The sequence below is a fragment of the Eurytemora carolleeae genome, unplaced genomic scaffold (genome assembly GCF_000591075.1).
Source record: "Eurytemora carolleeae unplaced genomic scaffold, Eaff_2.0 scaffold1051, whole genome shotgun sequence".
In the NCBI taxonomy this organism is placed as follows: Eukaryota; Metazoa; Arthropoda; class Copepoda; order Calanoida; family Temoridae; genus Eurytemora; species Eurytemora carolleeae.
In genome coordinates, this window is record NW_019396946.1 from 66,160 (window position 1) to 91,150 (window position 24,991).

Consider the following 24,991-nt stretch of genomic DNA (forward strand, 5'->3'; position numbering starts at 1 on the left):
TCCCCCAGCCTAATCAATTAGGTTCAGATACATGGGATAGACAAGAAGAATATTAGTTTAGTCTTGTCATACCAATCATCTAATCTAGTGTAATCACCACCTGCAGGGAGTGCCAATTGTTTCAACCTCTCTCATATAAAAATATATGCTAGCGGAAGTGCCCACTGCCGGCGTTAATTTTAAAAATAAAATAAAAATATTTTATTTTATTTAGCCTATGTTAACCCCAGGGTGCCCATAGGTTCTTTAAAATTGGTCAAGTGTGTTGTAGAAGGTCAGGGATCATTTGTTGTACTGTACCGGTTTGCGACTTAGTTAGTGTGTATATTGTGCCAGTTATTAAGGAAAGGAAAGTTAATTGCTGTTGCGTATACTCTGCGTACATATTGAAACCAGAGATGGAATTTAAAGAATTTGAGCCGCGGTTTAAATCCGCCAAAATCCGCCAAACCCGGTTTAAATTTAGCGCCGGCTAAAATCTTGAAACATTTGATACAATTTTAAGTGGAACCAACCATATTTAAGCCGCGGCTTAAATTTAAACCGCCGCTCAAATTCATTACATTCGGCCACTGTTCACATAATAGTTTTCTAAGACCAGAATATTTCATAGATTTTTTATGTGAAAGATGTATCCCATGTCAGGCTGTGACATCCGTCTTGTGTGTACTTTACCGCCCAGAGACAGTACACTGCAGCACTAAAACTGCGTACACCTCTGAAATACCTATCTTCACATTATAATTCTTTGGTACTGTGTATGTATACTGTACAACTTGCTGTAGTTGCCAAAGAGGCCAGTTCAGTTCTGTAAATAAATTGAAGTTGAGAGTGAAGTAGCGGGGCAGGAATCTTTCTCCCCAGCCTGGATAAATCTGACCATTCTTTACAACTTTTGTTTTACTTACTTACTTACTTACTTACTTACTTACTTACTTACTTACTTACTTACTTACAGTGTTAGGCGATTTTATCAATACAATGAAGACGACTTTTTAATGTTTGTTTTGATTGTTACAAGCATTTTTTCAAATTACAAGTTTACAGTAATCAGTATAAGAACCTTTTTAAATTGAAAGCTTCTCTTGACTTCAATGAGGGCCCATGCTGTACAACAGCATGATATAATTCTAAATTGAAATCTAAAGTCGTCTGCATTGTATTGAAATAATCGCCTACAACTGTGGATATACCTAAAATGTTGAGTGTATAGATTGGTACACATTGCGAAATATGTGTCACATCACTAATCAAAAACCTTTATTTAAATGATTAATCTTAATATAATCTGGATATTTAGAAATTATGATCATCAGGGTTACCCCAAAAAAATGAGACTTTAATGGCTAACTTAAACTTATGGAGATCACTGAAAAAGAAATGTATTATAACTTTATAAAATTGCTTTATTTCTTTGGATGGATTTTGATCACATGCTTGTTTGTCTAAACCTTGTCTTGGAATATGCATGTTCCTTTTTTTAATTATTTATTCCGTTCCATTCGTTCCCGTGCCTTTAAAAGAAGTATCGTTCCCGTAAAAGAACGATTGTTCCTGTAAAAGAAGTATCGTTCCCATAAAAGAACGATTGTTCCCGTAAAAGAAGTATCGTTCCCATAAAAGAACGATTGTTCCTGTAAAAGAAGTATTGTTCCCGTAAAAGAACAATTGTTCCTGTAAAAGAACGATTGTTTCTGTAAAAGAACGATTGTTCCTGTAAAAGAAGTATCATTCCCATAAAAGAACGATTGTTCCTGTAAAAGAAGTATCGTTCCCGTAAAAGAACAATTGTTCCTGTAAAAGAAGTATCGTTCCTGTAAAAGAAGTATCGTTCCTGTAAAAGAACGATCGTTTCTGTAAAATAATGATCGTTTCCCAATAACAACGCCCACCCTTAGAGCTCTGTGTGTTCCTACTTTTTATAATCCTTTATTTTGTTCTGTTTCGTTCCGTTCGTTCCCGTGAAAGAACGAACGTTACCCAGGAACGACACCCAGCCCTAACCTTGACTCCTCCATACTCATTTAAGTTGAGACAATTTTACTTTTAAACAGATTTAATTGACAGGTGACAGTTCTCTAGTCAAGTTCGGTGTTTGTTTACATTTTCAATGCGACCAAATGTCCAAGGGCTTGTCGGCGTTAATTTAAGTGGTACCATGCCCAATTCACAGCGGTACCTTTTAAACTTTTGTATGGGATAAAAACTTTCGTTTTCTATCTAAAGATTTATCATTCTCAATTGTGGTTTCGCCAAACGAGTGATTTGCAGAATTATGCACAGTTAAGGAAATAGCTACATTTTCTTTTCACTGATTGTTACTTACAGTAGGTCACTGTTGTGAATCTGAAATGTTACTGTTTAATGAAAGGTTCTTCTGAAATCACGTGGACACTCCTTTTACCAATTTATATTCCTTCTTTCTTTGAATATCTGTTAAGTGTTGATTGTGAGTCAAGTTTAAAGCTAAATAAGTGCAAATATATCAAGTGTCAAATCTATTAGAATAAATGTCAGTAAACATTCCTCAGCTTTCTCGGATTATTTGTTCCCATCGGACTTTTTTAAATACTTGAAAAATACTTTTGCCAGGATTTAGAAATAAAATATAGGTTACCGGTGATTTTTGAAAATCTAACTACATAAATGTTTCATGTTTAAAATTATATTAATTCCAATATAGACATTATAAAAAGTGATATTGTGAAAAAAACTGAAAATCATACAGACAAGGAAAATAAAGATATATAATATGTAGAAGTTTAATATTCTTTTGGCTCTGAAGTCTAAATAAAGAATATCTATCGAATTGAATTATCTAATGTTCGAAATTTAGAATTGGAATCATTCAACAAATGATTAAATTTTAAAATTTATGAATAGTATAGATATATACTAGAGCTGGGCGTCTTCCTTGTTCTATAACAAAGGCGTTCCACTAGATTGTTCGTTTCTTTTATTTTGTAGGTTATTTAGAACGCATTTTTCCCTAATAGACAGGTTATTTTCAACCAATAACCGTTCATTCCACGTTTTTTGTATAGATTGTTCCAATATTTATAAGAACGCGTTCTATGTGCTCATTCTTTTTTTTGGGAACAATGGAATCATTCTTGAAAGTTCCGTTCGTTCCTGTCAAAGAACCATCGTTCCTTAAGGATGACGCCCATCCCTTCTCTCAACTCTGAGTTCTAGTTAAATTTCTTAGAAAGAAAATCTATAAATTTCTAAATGTACATCCAAACAGTTCTGTTCAGTATCTATAAATTTCTAAATGTACTTCCAAACAGTTCTGTTCAGTATATATAAATTTCTAAATCTACTTCCAAGCAGTTCTGTTCAGTATCTGTAAATTTCTAAATGTACTTCCAAACAGTTCTGTTCAGAATCTACAAATTTCTAAATGTACTTTCAAACAGTTCTGTTCAGTTTCTATAAATTTCTAAATGTACTTCCAAACAGTTCTGTTCAGTATCTATAAATTTCTAAATGTACTTCCAAACAGTTCTGTTCAGTATCTATAAATTTCTAAATGTACTTTCAAACAGTTCTGTTCAGTTTCTATAAATTTCTAAATGTACTTCCAAGCAGTTCTGTTCAGTATCTGTAAATTTCTAAATGTACCTCCAAGCAGTTCTGTTCAGTATCTATAAATTTCAAAATATACTTCCAAACAGTTCTGTTCAAAATCTACAAATTTCTAAATATACTTCCAAACAGTTCTGTTCAGAATCTACAAATTTCTGTTTAGTATGACCTGTCATCAGAAGTTTTTTTGCTTTTTATAGGAAAACAAAAATGCCTGAATAAGAATGTTGTAAGGTTTATTTATATCCGTCTTCACCTCAATAAACTATATCCTTTGTTTCATCATCAGTTTTAATTGTTTTCTTGATTTGCAGATAAAGTTTCCTCCAGAGGTTTGATGAGGAACTAATGAGCCTATACTTCCTCACTTCCTGTTAAAACCTTGTGAAAAGTGAAAAGTGAAAATAAGAAATAAAATGAGGAGATAAACGGTAGAAAATGAAATCAAATTTTCCGAGTCAGCTGTTGCTCACGTGTCTCATCCTAGCGGCCAAATTAAACACTGTTCTTCTCGTAGAGCTTTATCATCAGGTAAATGTGCTGCTGCCCGTTCTCAGAATTTTCAAACAGAACTAAAAATAGCATGTTTGTATAGACTCTAGATGCCTAAAGTTTTTTTCCTCTATCAATTGACTATCTTCATTAGCTGAACTGACAAATAATGTGCATACAATTCTGTACGCAGAACACAAACTACAATTAGCTGTGCACAGAACACAAACTACAATTAGCTGTGCGCAGAACACAAACTACAATTACCTGTGCGCAGAACACAAACTACAATTCTGTACGCAGAACATAAACTACAATTCTGTACTCAGAACACAAACTAAAATTCTGTACTCAGAACACAAACTACAATTCTGTGCGCAGAACACAAACTACAATTCTGTACTCAGAACACAAACTACAATTCTGTACTCAGAACACAAACTACAATTCTGTACGCAGATCACAAACTACAATTCTGTACGCAGAATACAAACTACGAGTCTGTACTCAGAACACAAACTACAATTCTGTACCCAGAACACAAACTACAATTCTGTACGCAGAACACAAACTACAATTCTGTACGCAGAATACAAACTACGAGTCTGTACTCAGAACACAAACTACAATTCTGTACGCAGAACACAAACTACAATTCTGTACGCAGAACACAACCTACAATTCTGTACACACTACGCAGAACACAAACTAAAACAATGTTTTTAAATGAATTAAGTATTCTATCCTTTATGCAGTTGCAAGCATTTGATAAATAGTCTGCATAAAAACAGTGGACGTTACCCTTTCATGATTGGGGGGTAGGAAAGAAGTTTTATAACGATTATACGGTCGATAATAGTTGCGGTAACAGTCGTTAGCACTTGTTTTTTTTATGTCGTTAACCAACCTATCACTTCGTTTTCAAAATAGCGAAAGATTGCCTCAAAATCTAGTTTTCTTATCCAATCATATGACAAGGCTGATGAGGTAAAATTTTGATATTTCAAACTTTGACTTTTTGATTTTGATATTTTGAAATATTTACAATAGATTGCAAAATATAAGGAAGAAAAAATTAGAATTTGCTCATTTTGGGTGAAAATATGTAGATTTGAAATTCACGCAAAAGAATTTTCAAACATTGAAACTTTCCCTTCTTTGATTCTTGTTTTCCTGAATTAATGTAACCCTTTTATCTGAAACTGCGATCAAATTTAATTAATATTTATCTTTATTTAGATTAAAATAAACAAACCAAATAAATTAAGTTTGTAATATAAAAATGTAAAAATGAGCCAAAAAGGGGGTTGGTCAAGTTATATATTAGAATCTGTTTGTTTAGTATTATTGTTTATAGTTTCATTGAAAATGTCATACATGTTGATATGGTGATCAAACAATGCGCCTCATACAGATGAATAACGCCCATTTTACTCCAAAAAATATTGAAAATGTTTGACGTGGATTTAACGGTTCTGTCAATATTCCAGAAAGCTGTGACTCCCAGATTTTGTAATTACATCTGGGTAAGAATTTAAGTGATAGGAGACAAATCCATAACCTTCACATCACAAATGTTTGGGAATTGTTAGGATTATTTACAGAACTTAAAGGTTCAGTTTTCGTCATTTTTGCAAAGTAATTTAGTGTTGCCAATTATAAAATAATTGTAAAACAAAATGCTTGTACATTAAGAACTGGTGCAAGATGAAAATTCAGCTATTTTTTTCAGCATCCTAAACTATTAGCCTTTCTTTAAATTTTCTCCTGTCGTGGGAACCTTTTCTCTTAATTTCTAACATTCTATTTTATTCCCTTTTAAAATAAGTTTTGAAAAGGTTGAAATGTAAAATATTTTCAATTTATAGAAATATAATCTTTTGAAAACTTATCTTATATATCCAAATATCTTTAACCCTTTTAGCCTGGGCTGACGTATGGTTTACTGACTGGTTGTCTGGGGGGGGGGGCAAATTGAACCCCCCCCCCTCTATTTTCTTATTGTGATACAAATCTATAACATTTGATCAGGGGTCCATATAATTTCGTTTTCAATCCCATTTGGGAATGACAAATTTGAAAGAAATGGGGGCAAATTTTTTAAATGGGGGCAAAATCTTTTTTAATGATAATTTTAAAAAAATTTGGGGCATTTTTAGTGGTTGTGGAATTTGAAAATGTTTTTTAATTGGGTTTTTTTTTTTATAATTGGGATCAACTGTGTTAGTGAAATTTAAAATTTTATTTTAATCGGGGGCATTTTTTTCAAATTGGTGTTAATGGGAACAAATTTGTTAGTAGAATTTGAAAATGTTTTTTCAATTGGGGGCATTTTTTGTAATTGGGAGCATTTTTTTATAATTGGGGGCATTTTTTATAATCGGGGGCAAATGGGTGCAAATGTGTTAGTGGAATTTGAAATTTTATTATAATTGGGGGCATTTTTTTTAAATTGGGGGCAATGGGGGCAAATGTGTTAGTGGAATTTGAAAATGTTTTTTTAATTGGGGGCATTTTTTTACAATTGGGGGCATTTTTTTTAAGTTGGGGGCAAACAATTATTTCGGGATTGAGAAAATCAGCTATTTTGGAAATGATATGGACCCCTGCATTTGATACGTTTTTGGAAAGCTCTTGGGTTCTATCTCAATAATCTGCAAAACATGGCAAATTTGCACAAATCTAGATATCTTTTGCAAAATCTCGTTATGAAGCAAAAATGTGCAAAAAAAAATGCGCAAATTGAAACAAATTATACATTTTTGAAAAGCCCTTGACCCAGCGAATTCAAATTTGCAAAAACATTTGCCAAATTTTAAAACCTAAATAAGTATTCAAGAAAAACCGAAGATGTGAAAATTCCCTTTAAAGGCGTTTTTGCAAAAATCTGTGCAAAATTTCTTTGCAATAATTATGCAATCTGCTTCACTTTGTTATAGGCTTTCCAAAGAGCTATAAAATGTTGAAATCTAATGATTGAAAATAGGTGTAAAGTTCCTCGCAAAAATTGTGCATTCTACTTCCTTTTGTTTGTTCGATGCTTTCTAAAAACCTATAAATTATTAAAATCCAATGACTGGAAGTATAGGTCTAAATAAAGATTTAGTTTGCTGTAGGTGAAATAGGGCATTTTGACAGTATGCCTGAGGACTGAGGCAGTAGGTATAAAAGCCCAGATTTAAGCTTTAAGTGAGAGGAACGATAGGGGAGGGTAAAATTGACCCTCTCCCTCCCCCCAGGCCAAATAGGGTTAAATTTTGTAAAATTCTGTATTTTCAAAAATAATACTCTTTACACAGTTGTAAATATTAAATTCCAGTGTTTCAAAGTTTTATAAAGTATTTCCATTTTCTGGAAATTTGTCTGTCTATATTTTAAATATGTTATAACTAAATGGTAGACATACGAGTATAAAACAAAACCGCAGATCTCATAGACAAGAACAGAACGATAGTGTTGTAGTTTTTGGTTTACCATATAATGAGTCATTTCTTGTAACGAGAATACTCAAAGGGTCTGTAAACGTAATTTCAAGTGACCTGCCATGTATAGAGTGGCAAGTACAATTCACAACTGTACGTTTGATTGATCAAGAAAGCATAAATTAGCAATTATCTTCTTTTTGAAAATCAATTATTTTAGTTCCTTGCACATTTCTCCTTCAGATTCTGAGATTAAGTATTTCATGATAAAAGGTTTAAAGATGAGATAAAGGTTTAAAGATGAGATAAAGGTTTAAAGATGAGATAAAGGTTTAAAGATGAGATAAAGGTTTAAAGATGAGATAAAGGTTTAAAGATGAGATAAAGGTTTAAAGATGAGATAAAGGTTGAAAGATGAGATAAAGGTTGAAATATGAGATGTTACCGAATATATTTTCTTCTCTCAAACTTGAGAGGAAAATCAAAACTAGAAAAGCACAAAGTCATGTCAGTGATATCAATTGAATTTGCATTTCCTCCTGGTAAGTTTGTAGTGTCTGTCCTATCTCTGAACTTGTAGTAGCTGTCCTATCTCTAAAGTTGTAGTGTCTGTCCTATCTCTAAAGTTGTAGTGTCTGTCCTATCTCTAAAGTTGTAGTGGCTGTCCTATCTCTAAAGTTGTACTAGCTGTCCTATCTCTAAAGTTGTAGTATCTGTCCTATCTCTGAAGTTGTAGTATCTGTCCTATCTCTGAAATTGTAGTGTCTGTCCTATCTCTGAAGTTGTAGTATCTGACCTATCTCTGAAGTTGTAGTATCTGTCCTATCTCTGAAGTTGTAGTGTCTGTCCTATCTCTGAAGTTGTAGTGTCTGTCCTATCTCTAAAGTTGTACTGTCTGTCCTATCTCTAAAGTTGTTCTAGCTGTCTTTTCTTTAAAGTTGTAGTGGCTGTCCTATCTCTAAAGTTGTACTAGCTGTCCTATCTCTAAAGTTGTACTAGCTGTCCTATCTCTAAAGTTGTAGTGGCTGTCCTATCTCTAAAGTTGTACTAGCTGTCCTATCTCTGAAGTTGTACTGTCTGTCCTATCTCTGAAGTTGTACTATCTGTTCTTTCTCTGAAGTTGTACTGTCTTTCTTATCTCTAAAGTCCGTGGAAAACTGCCTGAAAAAGTTTGTTGGCGGATTAACCAAGTTTAATTGAGCCAGGAGGAAGATAGAAGAGTTTCAAGGGGAACAAGAAGTTTAACTTCTAATTCAATCAAACCTCTAATTGTATGGTTACATTTATAATTAACATACAGGGTTACCAACAAAGGATAAGACTCAGGGGCGTATTCCGGAATCTTTCCAGGGGGGGGGGCTTGAACTGTTTTCTTTCCATGGGAGGCTCAGCACCCGTTGGAGCCTGAAAACCCCCTGAAATCCATAATTTCTTTTGTCCAGGGGGGCACTTAGCCCCCACCCTAAATATGCCTCTGATAAGACTTCAATGCATTAACCCTATTCCTGCTGGGGGGCCCCTGTAGTTTTTTTTTACATAACTCTAAAAGTATTGGTCTGAGGCTGTTGAAATTTTCTGACTTTTCACCCCAGCTTATCCTGGTTTTCAAGTACCCCAGCAGAGATAGGGTTAAATGTTTTATTCAGCATGTAACGCTTATTTATTCATAATCGCAATTTTCAATTAATTTGCAAAAAAACTAACTTATTAAAATTGAATCGGCAGATATTTAAACTGTTTTTTATGTGTTTTTTATCAAATAATAACCAACTTTATTGCAGCAAAATAGTTTGAAGTGTTCCATTGTAAAACTTATTCATTATTGAGCCTAAAGTTCTGACTCTTTACTTGAGTTTAAAAAAACGTTAAAACACCTCAACCTATAGGGCCCAATTTTTTTGTGGGAACTCACATGGCCCTGTCGAAAGTTTCAAACAATTTGTAAAATAATACCTTCATTAAACTCGACTATTTCAGGAAATCATTATTGCATCCGATAAACTTGTCAATTTTTTAATAATATCTAAACAAACAAATGGTTTCAGTTGAAAGAACGTTTTGCGATATATTTACAACGAGTAAGAGCCATTTATTTGTCTTGTTTTGAATCACAGTTTCTATTATAATGCTACATGAAAATCTTTTACAACTCTTCCAATGCAAATTGCAAATTTTGTATCACTTCACCAAAAATGCAGATATTTTGCTTAAACTACATTTGCTGTCCAGCATTCATTGGGTTTATTGCTTCATAAAAAGAAAATAAAAAGATTGAAAGTTGTTGCCAACTCCAACTCTGCATTGCATCATTTGCAGGAGGTTTTTGTTTTTAAACTAAGATATATGCAGTCAACGGCAGCTACATTTATTCATTATATAGTTTGCAAACCCTTTCTTTTGATTTTACGCAAAACTATGAAAGAAAAACTATGTTTGGTTACATAATAGAAAATTAAAACATTTTTTGTTCTTCTCAATACCTCCTCCATCAGCATCAATATCATAAAAAAATTACATAAAGGAATTGAGTCTTTGCCACAAACTTTGATTTGCTTATCCCTTTATCTTTACAACCCAATATTGTAGATCTTAGATATATTTCAAACTATGAACTATTATAGATCAAAAGGTTGCAAATATATAGGGATTAGAAAAATAAAGACACATTCCCTTTCTTCAGTTTCTATGTTCTAAGAAGAAAAGTATAAGCCCAATTTGAAAAAAAAACATATACAAACATATTTGAAGCATTTTATTTGAGATAGATTAATATACAGATACAAATATGTTGCAAAGTAAACAGATTTATGTATTTAATGAAAATATATCTCAAGAACAACTTTAACTAGAAAACTTTCACTCGTAAAAGATTGTGAAAGCTAACCCATGTGAACTTTTTCTTAACATTTTGATGTTCTGCCAATATTTTAAAGAACATACACATCACACAAACTTTATATATAGTGTTTAGACGCTTTACCCTGGTAAGCATTGGTTTGGATTTTTGGATGAAGTATTGGTGAGTGAGGGGGGATTGGGGCGGGATGGGGGGAAGGGAGGTGGTGGGATTGGAGGAATGGAGGATAGATGAGGGTGTATGGATAAGGAACGCACCTTTGACCCTTCAGTAAAACTAAATTTAACCTAAAGTCTGACCGAGTCAACCTTGTTGCACCGGCTAGTTATATTGAGTATCTGCTTTATTTACTCAATTCCGGGCGATACAGTACAAACTGGGACCGGAAAGGTTGACCCGGCTCGGAAATTCAAATGTACTACGGCTGCCCGTGAAGGGGGGGTCTCAGAATGATTCAGATAAAACGATTAACAAGAATTACTAAATTACAGATTTGACATTTGAAATAATCTAGGTTAAAAAATTATTTCAAATTTTCTTAAGTTTAAAGTTAGACTACAGTCGACTTAGAAATCATTTATTAGATTTAAGTGAAAATTATACAAAAATGTTTTCGAAGCTAAATCTAAAAACTTACTTGCTAACAAGGTAGCTATAACTGATTAGCAAAATTTTATGCTTAAATCCGTAAATTTTATAAGAAGCAATGAATAGAGAAAGGCAGTTTTATTTTTTATGAAAAATAACTTATATTGTTTAGTTAACGATGAAATAATCGTTGTTCTTAAATGAAAAAAAAACAGAATAGTTTTAAAGAATTTAAACCGAAACGAATATTTTTAAAACACAACCTTTTTTGAAAAATTTTGTTTTAGAAGTATTACTGTCGTTAATGAGTTAAAAAGCAACTTACTAGTTTTTATCTTGCTTAAAATGACATCATTATTGTAAATGTCCAGTTTTAAGTATCCAATATTCAAGATAAAGAAAACAATGTTTAAAAAATAGCTTTTTTGTGAAAATCATGTTATTTGACAAAAGCAGTAAATTTTCATGTTTTCCTTGAAATTAAATTTAGAACTCTTTCTTTTATTGGCATAAAAAAGCGAAAAAGGTTTTAACGATTTAACTTCTAAATATATTGTAATATATTTTATATAATACTGACCCCTGTAAAAAAAATCAAAAATCTTTTATAAATGATGTTTTCTCCTTTTACATTTTAAAATATTTGACCTGTTAACAATTTGTAAAATTGGACAAATTTGGTGGACTCTAGTTCATTTGTTTGTTTTAAATATTTAGTTTTTCTTCTTTTAAAAACAAAACTCCTTGACTAAAAAGATATTTTAATCCATTTCTTCTAAAAGATTTTACACACATACTTTCTTCTGAATTCCTGGGACGATATGATATTTTCTCTGCAGTTTTACAATTGTACAGATTGTTTTTACAACCTAAAGCTTCATGCCAATCTTTTTTTTCAATGGTTAACATTTTCTCTTTGAATACATTGAAAAAAAAAGTTCGCGGATTTTATAAAAAAAGTCCGTGGATTTTCAAAATTCAATGAAAAATCGAATTTTATGAGGTCCCACAACAAATTTGAGCCTGATCAGTTCAGCCGTTTTAACGTTTATTGGATACCAACAGAAAGACAGACAAGCAAAGAATATATTATTGTTTTAAAATTCGGTGATGGTGATGAACCAAACCTCTGTAGAGTAAAAAAAGTAAATGATAATTCCACATTTATTGAAAATATATTTCGGTCTCGTCAGTTCTAACGATAATAAACATCAAAATCGATAAAAAAGTTTTAGATTATTAAAAACCACAAGAAAATAAACAAACAAAAAAGATTTAAAAATAAAAATTTGGCTGTCAAAGGGACATAACTTAAGGGAAACACTATTGTAATATAAATTACTAATTATACATACAGGGCTCCAAAGAAAAGAGGGGAGGGGGGCGGGGTAAAACTAGGGGAATCAAGATGGGGGTTCATAAGTCAACACTAAACACACACTGACATTTACTTATGGATAATTTGGCACAATACTTGAAGTAGGGATAGAATATGGAAATACGGAATCAGATGTAAGAATTTTCAGTAAGGAAACTCTACGGAGAAAAAGTAGCTGGAATGCAAAAGTTTTACAATATAAGTTACATTTGTATGCAGGGCCAAGACATTGACCGTTTTAAGGCCATTTTTTTTACAATTGGCTGTTAGATTGGCATAATTAACTTAGATTGCTTGTCTGATTGTTAGGTTGTTTTTATGTAACCGATAAACGTCTAAAGGAATCGAGTTTTTACCACAACCTCAAATTTTCTAGTCCTTATATCTTTGCAACCTGATTGTATAAACCTCTGATTTTTCAAACTTAAATTATTTGATCCAAAAGAATTTATAGTTTGAGAAAGCTAAGGCCTATAACGAAATTGTGTTCTATTAGAAAATCTAAGTTTGTGGCAAAAACTTAATTCCTTTGGCTGAACCGATCGGGCCCAAATATTGTGTGGGACCTCACATGACCCCAGGAATGGTTTATGGGCCGTCAAAAATGAAAAAAATAATTCTGGGAAATTTTTTTTTTTGAAAATGCGCAAATTCAAAAAGAAAAATTCGAGAACATTTGAAGATGATTTAAAATGGCCGACTTTCAGGAAAGGGGGCGCGTAGCGCCATAAAAGTCTTGTATCTTTATAATTGTGCAGTTAAGACTTTTAATCCATTTATGGTTGGTACAATTAATTTGGGTATTAACTTTATTAATCTAGCTTATTTTCTAGTTTGAAATATCAACGGTACCTTTCCGCCATTAGGTTGCGAAAATATAATAATTAGGAAACTAGAGAGTGAGGCGAGTAAACTTTAAAATATCTGAAATAGCCCATCAGTCTGATTCGTTCTTCAAAATATCTGAAATAGCCCATCAGTCTGATCCGTTCTTCAAAATATCTAAAGTAGCCCATTAGTCTGATCTGTACTTCAAAATATCTGAAGTAGCCCATTAATCTGATCCGTTCTTCAAACTATCTGAAATAGTCCATCAGTCTAATCCGTACTTCAAAATATCTGAAATAGCCCATCAGTCTGATCCGTACTTCAAACTATCTGAAGTAGCCCATCAGTCTGATCCGTACTTCAAAATATCTGAAGTAGCCCATTAGTCTGATCTGTACTTCAAAATATCTGAAAGTGTGGTACGCAACCATTTGTCTCAGTGTATTAAACATACAAAAATAAACACTTCATGGCTTCCAGGGGGTTTCATGCCTTTTTTCTAAAAACTACTTCAGGTGTTGATTGTTGCTCTATAAGCTGTCTAATTTCTTTATAAATCACATTTGGAAGCTATATTCTGTTTTTTTACAAATTTTTAAAACTCACCAATATATCGACATTATTTGCCTCGTCTAATTTGTTATCTTTAACCATATATACATAATTCATAATCAATCTTCTTTGGGATCATGTGAGTTGTGACACTAAAGGAATTGAGTCTTTGCCACGAACTCAAATGTTCTAATCCTTATATCTTTGCAACCTGTTGGTGTAAACTTTTGGAATTTCAAACTTTGATTATTTGGTCTATCATAATTTACAGTTTGAAATATCTAAGGTGTACGACATTGGGTTGTAAAGATATAAGGATTGGAAAATCAGAGTTTGTGGCAAAGACTCAATTCCTTTGGGCTCCATCGGTTTAGCTGAAATATATTATCAAGTACAATAGGTGGCAACAGAGAAATGAACCATCCATACACAACTTCAAATATGAAAATGAAAACGAAATTTTCTCACATTAGTTGACATGTTTTCCAAGATTAAATAAAAAAGTTTAAAAACAGAAACTAAAGAACACATAGAATTCCACTTAGTTTTCTGTAAGACAAGCCCTTTATTCCAAAATCATTTCTTTAATTTTGTCGGAAACAAAAACTAAGTTGACACTTGTGACGTCAGAATACAGCTGTACTGAGAGTGCCATCTATTGTACTATAATCTTTTTGGTTTTAATGATTATTGGAAACAGACAAACAGATATCATGGTCTATTTATATACAGGGTGTCCCAAAATCATTTCGAATTGTTTTTGACTGCCTTTAAATTGCGAATTTTGGGACGAACCAGAAAATAAAAAATAAACATTTTTAATAAGCATAATATAAAAATTTGCACGCAGAAAACTCCAGGTTTTTTTAGTATTATGTACGCATTTCAGCGTTAAATCTAGAAAATAATCCAATGTGATATGGGACACTCTGTAGAGTGTAGTTGTAGATGGCATTAATTCAAACAATGCAATTTTTATCTAAGATTATTGTCAGATGTTGGAATTTTGTCACTAACAGTAACGGAACGGTGTCCCAGAAATCAGAGTATTTTGAATGTTTTCTCTATCTGTGTGCACATCTTTTATTTTATGTAAAAATGACAATTATGAATCAATTGATTTAAAGAAAAAAATTTAAAATTAAAAAAAAAATTTTTAGGTCGAGACAATTTTCATTTTATATTTCATTCCAGCTTAAGAACAAAGAAAATTTTCAAAATATCAATAATTTGCATAATTTGTTGCAGTGAACTACAGATAATTGCGTGCAAATAATTCTTGCAACTCGCCCCCTCCCCCCTCCTCGATCCATCTGAAACAGTTTGAATGCAAAATTTATGAACTATTTGATGAATACCTAATAGTTTGATTAAATTCAGGAAGAAAAGCAAAAATTAACTTTTAACTTTTAAAAAACCTTTTACTCAACTTCCTCCAAATATCATAATTAATACGGGTATTTATGGCAACTTTAAAAATTTGATTTTTGTTGTCTTGTGCAAAATTTTATTTTAGTGTGAAATTCATATTTTATTATATTTAAAATAAGTTTTAGATTTTTGCTGGATCGTGGGTCAGAAAAAGAATCGAAACATTCTAAAAAGGAAACGGAGAAACCCTGAGACAATTTGCTTTGTAAATTCGCAATTGTATTTTTGGTAACTGTTTGCTACTTGAGACGTGGAAGGCTATCAATTAATAGATCTCATAATTAGAGCAATAAATGCCCCAAATATAAAGATTAGAGGACATTTTGAATAACTAGCAACTTTAAAGTTAAATGTTTTATTTTTATGTTTGACTGAACAATGCATTAGGTCTATTTTACTCAAGTTTTAGGCATTATAAAAATATATCTTTATTGGTCAACATGTTCCAAATACAATTGTTTTTCTCTTTTGATTGAATAAATTAAATTTTGATGATGAATTTATTTTTAATCTTGTTTTCACTCTCAATATTAGTTTTAGATACATCAGGAGATATTCACAATTTTGGGTTTAAACGAAATTTATGCAAATTGCAAAAAATCTAAACTGACAAGAATAAACAGTTCTTGAGGTGACCATGTACTGATAGTTTCCACATGGAGTTTGTTTACGTTCGGTAACTAAAATTATTTGGTTTGGAAAATTTCTTAAAATACGTACTATCAGTCCGGCCAGTGCATGAAGATTTCGTTGTACCGGTCCGAATTTCTATCTATCTATCTTCAAATCATTATATTGCCATTTTGGCCCTTAGTGTTTCAAGAGAGGGACAAGTCTGATTAACAACAGTACTCTTTATCTCTTTAGTTGAATAATAATATGGAAAATATATACGTCAGGTTTTTAAAATAAATATTCGATATCTCATTTTTCTTGATCTAAACAAGATTCAAAATGGTATTTTTGTGAATCCGTTCCACTCTCTTTATGAAGGGCCGCTTGGAAATAAGCCTACAGTCCTTTTATTAGGTGCAAATGTTCAATAAGCTTTCATGTGATTAATTTCTAGGATGGAGGAGCCAAGTGGGAGATCCAGGGACCAGTCTCAAGGTTCATTTGTGAATCCTGGGAATCTGTAAAGGTTGGTCCAGGGACCCTGCCTGACAACGTGGAATACATACAGGTTCAATAATAAGTTTAAGATTAAGGTCACGTTCAATATTAAGGTCCAGTTCAATATTAAGGTCAAGTTCAATATTAGGGTCAAGTTCAATATTAGGGTCAAGTTCAATGTTAATGAGCTCCAGTTTAATATTAATGAGGTCAAGTTCAATATTAATGAGGTCAAGTTCAATATTAATGAGGTCAAGTTCAATATTAATGAGGTCAAGTTCAATATTAGTAAGGTCAAGTTCAATATTAATAAGGTCAAGTTCAATATTGATGAGTTCAAGTTCAATATTAATGAGATATATGTCATGGTCACGGTCATGGTCAACATAAAGTGTTAAGTCAAGATCATGCATGGTCACAATCATGTACATACTTTTAGTAACAATCATAGTAAAGGTGATGGGGAAGTTTAAATTTGAGGCTAAGGTCAAGTTCTAAAGTTCAAGGTCAAGTTTATAGGTGAAGTTCAAGTTAAAAAGGTCGCAGTCAAGGTCAAGTAAAAGTTCTTTAAAGGTCAAGGTCAAGTTCTAAAGTTCAAGGTCAAGTTCAAGTTCAAGTTCAAGTTATACAGTCCAAGATCAAGTTCTAAAAGTCAAGGTCAAGATTGTACTTTAAAAATGAAAATCCTGGTTTAGATTGAAAACTGTAAAGAGGTAGAGCTGGAGACTAAACTGTTTAATCATATCAATAATCTTGTAAATATCACAGTCAGGTATAGTTCAACTTTATTTAACCCTGAACGGGCACGGAGGTCNTTCCTCCTTCCCCCCGTCGCGTCTAATTAGAGATAGCTCAAAGCTTTAAGTTTTTAGTTAACTGTCTTTTTAAAGAACAATATTTGAATTAACGATCAAGGACAAAGTATTTTGTGTGTTCTTGATGAACTATTTACACCAACTTCTGAAAATCTAAATTTGTTGCTTTTTCAGAAATGTTGGAAAACTGATTCTTCACCCAGACCTTTACGAGTCTAGAGGGTCAGGAGGGAAATCATTTAAACTTCAAACCTTCGAGATTCAAAACATAAGAGATCTTCAGGTCAAGAAATTAGAATTATTTAAAGAAAGCATGCAGAATTATTTAAAGTATGCAAATGTAGCATCTCCTATTTACAGCGAAACAAGCTTTAAACCTTTATCTGAGAAATAATAATAAAGATATGTCGTTTTAATCTCTGGCAAAAAGTTCACTTCAGACTTTAAAAAATGCCGAAAAAGAAAAGAAAAATTAAAAAGTTGGACATGTTCTTTATTGCTAATTGGATTTATACTTTAGTATTTTTTTTTCATGAAAGGGACTGTTCATTTAATCGTCAGGGATCCTCGATTTTTTACAATATTTTGCTCAACATTTTATTTCTATTTTTTATTGTACGGACAACGCCGGGCACTTCGACTAATATTTAATAAATCTTGTTTTTTTCTAGGTGCGCCGCTATGCGTTCCGAGGAGTTGAGATCACCAAACGGTTTTATCTGGGGGAAGTAAAGATCTCCACAGTTGTACCAATGTCATTTGCTTTCGACTTTGTTCAGGAAAGCAACTCATAGACCTTGAAAAAGGGTTTCTGATCACAATAGGAATTAATCCTTTGTTACAAACTCTAATTTTCTAATCTATGGAATTGGGTTGCAAAGATATAGAGATAACAAAATCTAAGTTTACATTCAATTCCTATTTCCTTTGTCAGGATAAAATATTTAATTACTATAATATCGAATTAATGTTTGACGAAGAAAAAAATTAATTGGATATTCTCGAAACAGAGAGAAAATTTCTTTAAATTAGAAAAAAGTTTTATTAAAGTTTTTATTATAAATGATTAACCAGCCTGTCCTGCTAAACTATTCATCAATATTTGCTGTACTCAGGAGTTTTCAATATTCGCCAGCAAATTTGATCGAATCTCTATGTGGGGAATAAAACTAAACAGGTATTTTATTCTCTTAAAAAATATATTATTTTTTTATTTTTATGTTTTATCATTATTGATAGACGAAAATTAAAAAAATCCGCTGATTAATCTAGTAAATAATGTCCAAAATGATATCATACTCCTGATAAAGCAAAAGTTACCTAAAAGCTAAATTCAAATTTTAGCACAAATTTCCAAAAAGCTAAATACAAATTTAGCAAAAATTACCAAAAAGCTAAATACAAATTTAGCAAAAATTACCAAAAAGCTAAATACAAATTTAGCAAAAATTACCAAAAAGCTACATAGAAAGGAATTAAGTCTTTGTAAAAAACAAAACTATATTTTTTTTACCTGCTGGTGTAAACCTTTGATATTTTTTGCCACAAACTCAAATTATCTATTCGCTATATCTTTACAATTCCTGATGGACTTTGGCTCACAAAGATATAGCGATTAGATAATTTTCGTTTGTTTCAAAAACTCAATTCCTTTAGCAAAAATTACCAAAAACCATGACTAGACCATACAAAAACTTTTTTAAAACCGATCAAATTGTGCAATTTTGAGTCTTTCCCAAAACTCAATTTTTCTAATCCCCATATCTTTGCAACCTGATGGTGTAGACCTTCGATAATTCAAACTGAGATAATTTGATGTATCAGAATTGGGTTGCAAAGATATAGGGATTAAAACATTTGAGCTTGTGGCAAAGACTCGCGTCTTTTGTTCAAACTAAAAATTTTCGCAATCTGGGATTTTTGTCCGAAAGTTTATAAATTACAGAAACTACTATATGAAAACATAAAAAGACCATTTACAATAATCAATAATTTTCAATTTCAGGTAAAATGGAAAAGTCTACACAAATAATTAATTCACTTGAATTATCCCCACCCCCTCCTGTCATGTTTAGGATTTGAGGTTGATTGACACCTGAAATATATTTGATGATTGATTTGTATATTTTATTTGAAATTATCCCTAGATCAGATACATCAAATATGCAGATTTATATCAAACTGTGAAGTTTAAATATGTAAATATATTACTTCACCACTTTGTATTTGCTATTCGTGCAATTTTTATTATTCTTTTATTGGGTTAATAATGTATAAATTCTTACAAAGAAAAAACTGATTGATAATTTCTAGTCAATTTAGAAATTAAAATATCTCTATCAACATTCAGTTTTAAAAAATAAAATTCTTGTAATCAAAGTTCTTCGAAACGTTTAAAATGAAACCGGTTTTTGGCGGATTTGAGACGAGGCTCAAATTCTTATTGAATTAGGGCTCAAAATATTTAGTTTTGATTGTAAAAAGCCTTTATATAAATTTATAATACATAATACAATTTATAATACATAGTATGTATGAAAATGGTGATGTCCATAATCTGATGTATAAACTTCGATTAATGACGTTTTTTTATATTTTAGATGCGGAGAGTTTAATATATTGGGGATGACACATTTTGCATCATTAGCTGCTCATGCTATTAAAGCCAGGTAGCTTTTTTCCAGCTTCTCTTGCTTTAAGTTCACGCCCAAGTTTTTGTGTTAAAGAACTTTCTAATTGTTTAAAAAAAACAAGCTAAAATAATTGAAATCTTGTCAGGTTTCAAAAACTTTTTTTTTTTGGGGGGGGGGGTATGAATTAAAAAATTTTAAAAATTTTTTAGATGCATCTTTATATTATTTTGTATAAAGGTGTGATAAGTTTTCAATGTCTTACAACTGGTTTGGTAACGTGCATGATTCTTCGTTCGAGGTGAATATAACAATGCTATGACAAGTATTTCTAATGATAAAAATAAAAATTATATGAGCTAAAGGAAGTTTTGATAATGATTATAATAATTATAATTATTATAACATATATGATAATAATGATAGTAATAGTAATAATATTGATAATTATGATACAAATAACTTGAGAATTATTATAACTAATAAAAATCATAATAATAATAATAAAGATGATAATAATTATAATAATAAGGATAATTATTATAATTATATTTATAATGATAATAATAATAATAGTAATAATAATTTTGATAATTATGAAAATAACGATAATTTTGGTAATAACCCAGAAAAAGCTGGGTTCCCTATCCGGGTTTAATGTAATAGTTTAGCTATGGAACCCAGCTTTGACTGAATATCTGAACTTTTTCTTAATATAACTGCGATCAACTCAAGTTAAAATGTTTCAGTTTAGGTAATAACATTTCCGTAGTTCCAACAAGCTACCCAATTAAAATTTGAGTCAAATCCGTCAAGGGGAAGGATCGGACATATACTTAAAGACATACAGAAAACTACTTCCTTCTATTTAAAGATGAAGGTCCTTATATCTCTTCTTCTTTCTCCAGGTTGAATATGGATTATGCGATATACAAGGAAACACTTTTCTAAGCCTGGGAGGAAAACCATTTCTGGATCTTAAACCTCTAGATCCAGGTAGTAGTTTATTTAAACCTCAAGATCCAGGTAGCAGTTTACTTAAACCTCTAGATCCAGACAGTTTACTTAAACCCATAGATCTAGGTATAGTAGTTTACTTAAACCTCAAGATCCAGGTAGCAGTTTACATAAACCTCTAGATCCAGACAGTTTACTTAAACCCATAGATCTAGGTATAGTAGTTTACTTAAACCTCTAGATCCAAGTAGCAGTTTACTTAAACCTCTAGATCCAGGTAGCAGTTTACTTAAACCCATAGATCCAGGTAGCAGTTTACTTAAACCCATAGATCCAGGTAGCAGTTTACTTAAACCCATAGATCCAGGTAGTAGTTTACTTAAACCCCTTTATCCAGGTAGTAGTTTACTTAAACCCATAGATCCAGGTAGTAGTTTACTTAAACCCATAGATCCAGGTAGTTATAGTTTACTTAAACCTCTAGATCCAGGTAGCAGTTTACTTAAACCTCTAGATCCAGGTAGTAGTTTACTTAAACCCATAGATCCAGGTAGTAGTTTACTTAAACCTCTAGATCCAGGTAGCAGTTTACTTATACCCCTTGATCCAGTTAGTAGTTTACTTAAACCCATAGATCCAGGTAGTAGTTTATTTAAACCCTTTGATCCAGGTAGAAGTTTACTTAAACCCCTTGATCCAGATAGTTTGAATTCCAAAGAAGGCATTCTTTTCACATTACTATTAGGCATTTCCTTCCACGGGATAACTTTAAGTGGCAGAGGTTTTGGTTTGGTTTGAAAATATTAATGTTAAGAACAGTATTACTCAAATAGTTTGCGAGAAAAGTTTTTTATGTATTTTGATTTTTATCTATTTTCTAATTTCAGCTGATCTGGCAGAGGTTAAGCTGACTGGATTTGTTTTTAGAGAAAACCTGTTTCCCTCGGACCCAGGAAAAAATTGTAAACTAAACATTATTCTAAAATCTTTATTAAATTCAGATTTCTAAAACTTCCGAAAATGTCACTCGGGAAAAAAATCTTGTAAAATCATGAACACAACAGAAATTATGAAATCCTTTTGTATTTTACAAATTCATTTCAAACAAACCATCAATCGATCAATCAACCATCAATCGATCAATCAATCGATCAATCGATCTATAAATGTTGTTGAGAAATTTATATTTCTTATGACCAAAACTAAAATGTTTGCATTTATTGGTTTTTAATAGAACAAATGACTAAATCTCAAAGGAATTAAGTCTTTGCCACAAACTCAAATTTTCTAATACCAATATCTTTAGAACCTGAGGGTGTACACATTTGAAATTTCAAACTTTGACTATTTGATCTAATAAAATTCATAGTTTAAAATATCAAAGTTCTACGACATCGGGTTGAAAAGAACAAGAATTAAACAATCAGAATTTGTGGCAAAAACTCAAATCCTTTGTATATATGTGTGCCTATGCAAGTAATCAAAAACTCAATTCCTTTGTATATATGTGTGCCTATGCAAGTAATCAAAAAATTACAAAAAATACAAAATAATATTCGGGTTAAATCATGGGAAATTACCAGAATTTTCATGGATTTGGACAAATGGCCAGCATCAAAAAGGTTTCTCATTTCTTTTTGATGTACAAATAATAAAACAAAATAAACAAATAATCTAAATGGAAAATTTGGTTATGTTTACTGTATTTGTGTATTATAAGTAATCAAAAATATGACCAAAATCTAAATTCTAAAATGTTTATATTAAAAAAATCTCTTTGCTAAAGTACTTTTTGAATATATATGGATCGAATAAATGTATTTTCAAAATGAGAACATTCTATTTCCGTTTTAAGTTTTATGGTCTATTTTCTATATAAGAGACTACATAAACATTAAAATAAATAATGATATCCAAAAAAGCGTTTTAATGAAATAAAACATATTAAAAGAAAACATGATAAATTTAAAGCGCAAAGTAAACTTGAAACTTGTGTATTCTGAAAGGATTCGGTTGTCTCTAATATAAAGTGGGGAAATATGTTTAACCTAAATAAAGTTAATACATCTATTGATGTTATTTAATTGTATTTATTTATTTTAAAACTAAATTAAAAAAGAAATGTTTTCTAAAATGTTTACTAAACCTTTTCGTTCTGTATTCTTATTTTTTTTTTTTGGAAACTACATGTATGTTCAAGTGTATTTTATAAGCTAGAAGGAAAATATTATTATCAAAATAACTATTTATAACACTGTTATTTTGGTTCGCAGTGTTATAAAGAAATTTTCTCTTTATCAAGAAGGTTCAAGCCTTTTTAGGTTTAATTTTTTCTCAGGGACAAACTATAATCTAAAAAGGCAAGAACCTTTGAGATATTGAAAAAATTTATAACACTTTATAACACTTTATAAAAACTTTATAACACTTTATAACACTTTATAACACTTTATAACACTATATAAAAACTTTATAACACGATGTTTCCAAAGAAAATAGTGTTGAAGGTAATTTTATGAAGCGTGCGTGTATTTGTCTTATTTCAATGGCTGTTTTAATTCAAATAAGCTTTGAAAGAAGCCAGAAGTCAAAATATTAAGTTAATTTAAATTTTATTTTCATTTCAACTGAATTTTTTTTTTGGGAAATATCCTAAATTTTTTGAGAAAATCCGGGAACCAATCAAAACTTTATAAAGTACACACTAATTTCTTAAATTTATTTTAAAAGTTCACAGACTAATAAAATATTTGCAATTTTTTTGCAGCAGAAATAAATTCTGTTACAATATTTTCTGCATTGCGAATTTTAATGTTAGCTCTCGGAGTTTTATTGTTAGGTTTCATGTGAAACCTTCATAAATTCTGTTGCAAGTAAATTCGCTTTTCACGATCTTTTAACCAAAAAATTGCAGTAGACAAATTTCTACTTGTATCTCCAATTATAAAATTGATATTTAGGTTCTTAAATCTTTCAGGCCAGTTTTAAGAAAAAAAATATTTTTGTTAGATAAATTAAAAAGACTTAAATATAACGTTTGGGTTTTTATAAATTAATAAGAAATCAAAAGCTTCTTTAAACTCCTTCTTTTCTACATTTTGTAAAGTTCTAAATTCACTTTTTTAAATCAATTGCAGTAATTTTACTTTGTTGATAAAATAAACAAGTTTAGTAAATACAATGTTTTTTTTAGTACTTCCATTCGGTTCTCTAGCTATGCCAAGCTTTGATAGAATATCGAGAGATTCTTCATACGTGGACATAGGTAGCAGATAGATAATTATTGTAGAGTATATAACATAAAGTTTGGAAAAGAAGGATACTTTAAATTACGTGAACATTATCTTTAAAGTGTATTATTTTTTTCAGAAATAAACCAGTTTCCTTGTGATTGTGAATCTGTTGGATGGCTGCTCGCCTACGGTCAGCATGGTTATAATAGTAGAAGTTTGGCAGAAATATCACAGGTATACTTCACGGAGGACTAGGGTCAATTTGAATTCGAACCGGACCGATCCCATGTACCGGGCTTAGTGACGCAGAACAAGTACCGGTCTGACCCTTTTTACAGTACCCGGCCTATCTAGGCCTATTTGTCCTACCCAACTAGCACAGTGTAATTTCACAATATCAATTCTTCTACATCAAATAGTCAAGGTTTAAATAAATAATCAGGTTACAAAGATAATACAGTTCATGCAGTTCAATTGTAAATTACCAATTGAGGACACACATACAGCAATCATGTATGGGTGGTGGTAATTACTAATTGAGGACTTCTGCACTCCCCCACCCTTGTTAGACAGAGGGGGCGGAAACGTCATGGTGGTGTGTCTGTACCAAAAGTGTGTGCATGTGTAATAAGGAACCAAATTGTTGTACTGTCGGTGTATAAAGTACAGAAGAATCTCGAAATTTGTAAAGTCTAGGAGAGTACTTTTGTTTTTTATTGATTATTAAAAATAAGTTTAATATACATTTAATAAATATTATCTTATTTAAGTCAACACAATAAGTGAAATTTTTATGCAAGAAAATATCATTTCATTAAATAAATTATAAATATAATTTCTTTAAATAAATTATAAATATAATTTCATTAAATAAATTATAAATATAATTTCTTTAAATAAATTATAAATTATAATAAATTACTCGTTATTCAAGTTTAATTATAATTGACGACATTGTTCTGCATTTTTCTTGTCTGTAGTCATGTGTGTGTGTGTTTGTACCGAAAGAGTGTGCGTGTGTGATAAGGAACCCATCTGCAAAGCAGTGCGACTGGCTTTCTCAAACCAGACCAGCGTCATTTTCTTTTCTATCCCCTTTATTAATTG

At 31.2% G+C, this 24,991-nt stretch overlaps 1 protein-coding gene across 1 annotated transcript in view; it reads left to right on the top strand.

Annotated features, from left to right (window-relative positions):
- Positions 1 to 24,991, top strand: part of LOC111710394 (uncharacterized) — a 34,226-nt gene that overhangs the window by 3,136 nt on the left and 6,099 nt on the right. The window contains exons 2-13 of the mRNA XM_023484475.1: positions 3,903 to 4,119; positions 16,206 to 16,319; positions 16,945 to 17,021; positions 17,239 to 17,347; positions 17,736 to 17,843; positions 18,180 to 18,241; positions 19,665 to 19,733; positions 19,935 to 19,995; positions 20,603 to 20,690; positions 21,539 to 21,604; positions 23,845 to 23,916; positions 24,021 to 24,118. Coding sequence (XP_023340243.1) covers positions 4,027 to 4,119; positions 16,206 to 16,319; positions 16,945 to 17,021; positions 17,239 to 17,347; positions 17,736 to 17,843; positions 18,180 to 18,241; positions 19,665 to 19,733; positions 19,935 to 19,995; positions 20,603 to 20,690; positions 21,539 to 21,604; positions 23,845 to 23,916; positions 24,021 to 24,118 — 1,017 coding nt within the window. The 5' untranslated portion in view covers positions 3,903 to 4,026. The remainder of the gene's footprint in view (positions 1 to 3,902; positions 4,120 to 16,205; positions 16,320 to 16,944; positions 17,022 to 17,238; positions 17,348 to 17,735; positions 17,844 to 18,179; positions 18,242 to 19,664; positions 19,734 to 19,934; positions 19,996 to 20,602; positions 20,691 to 21,538; positions 21,605 to 23,844; positions 23,917 to 24,020; positions 24,119 to 24,991) is intronic.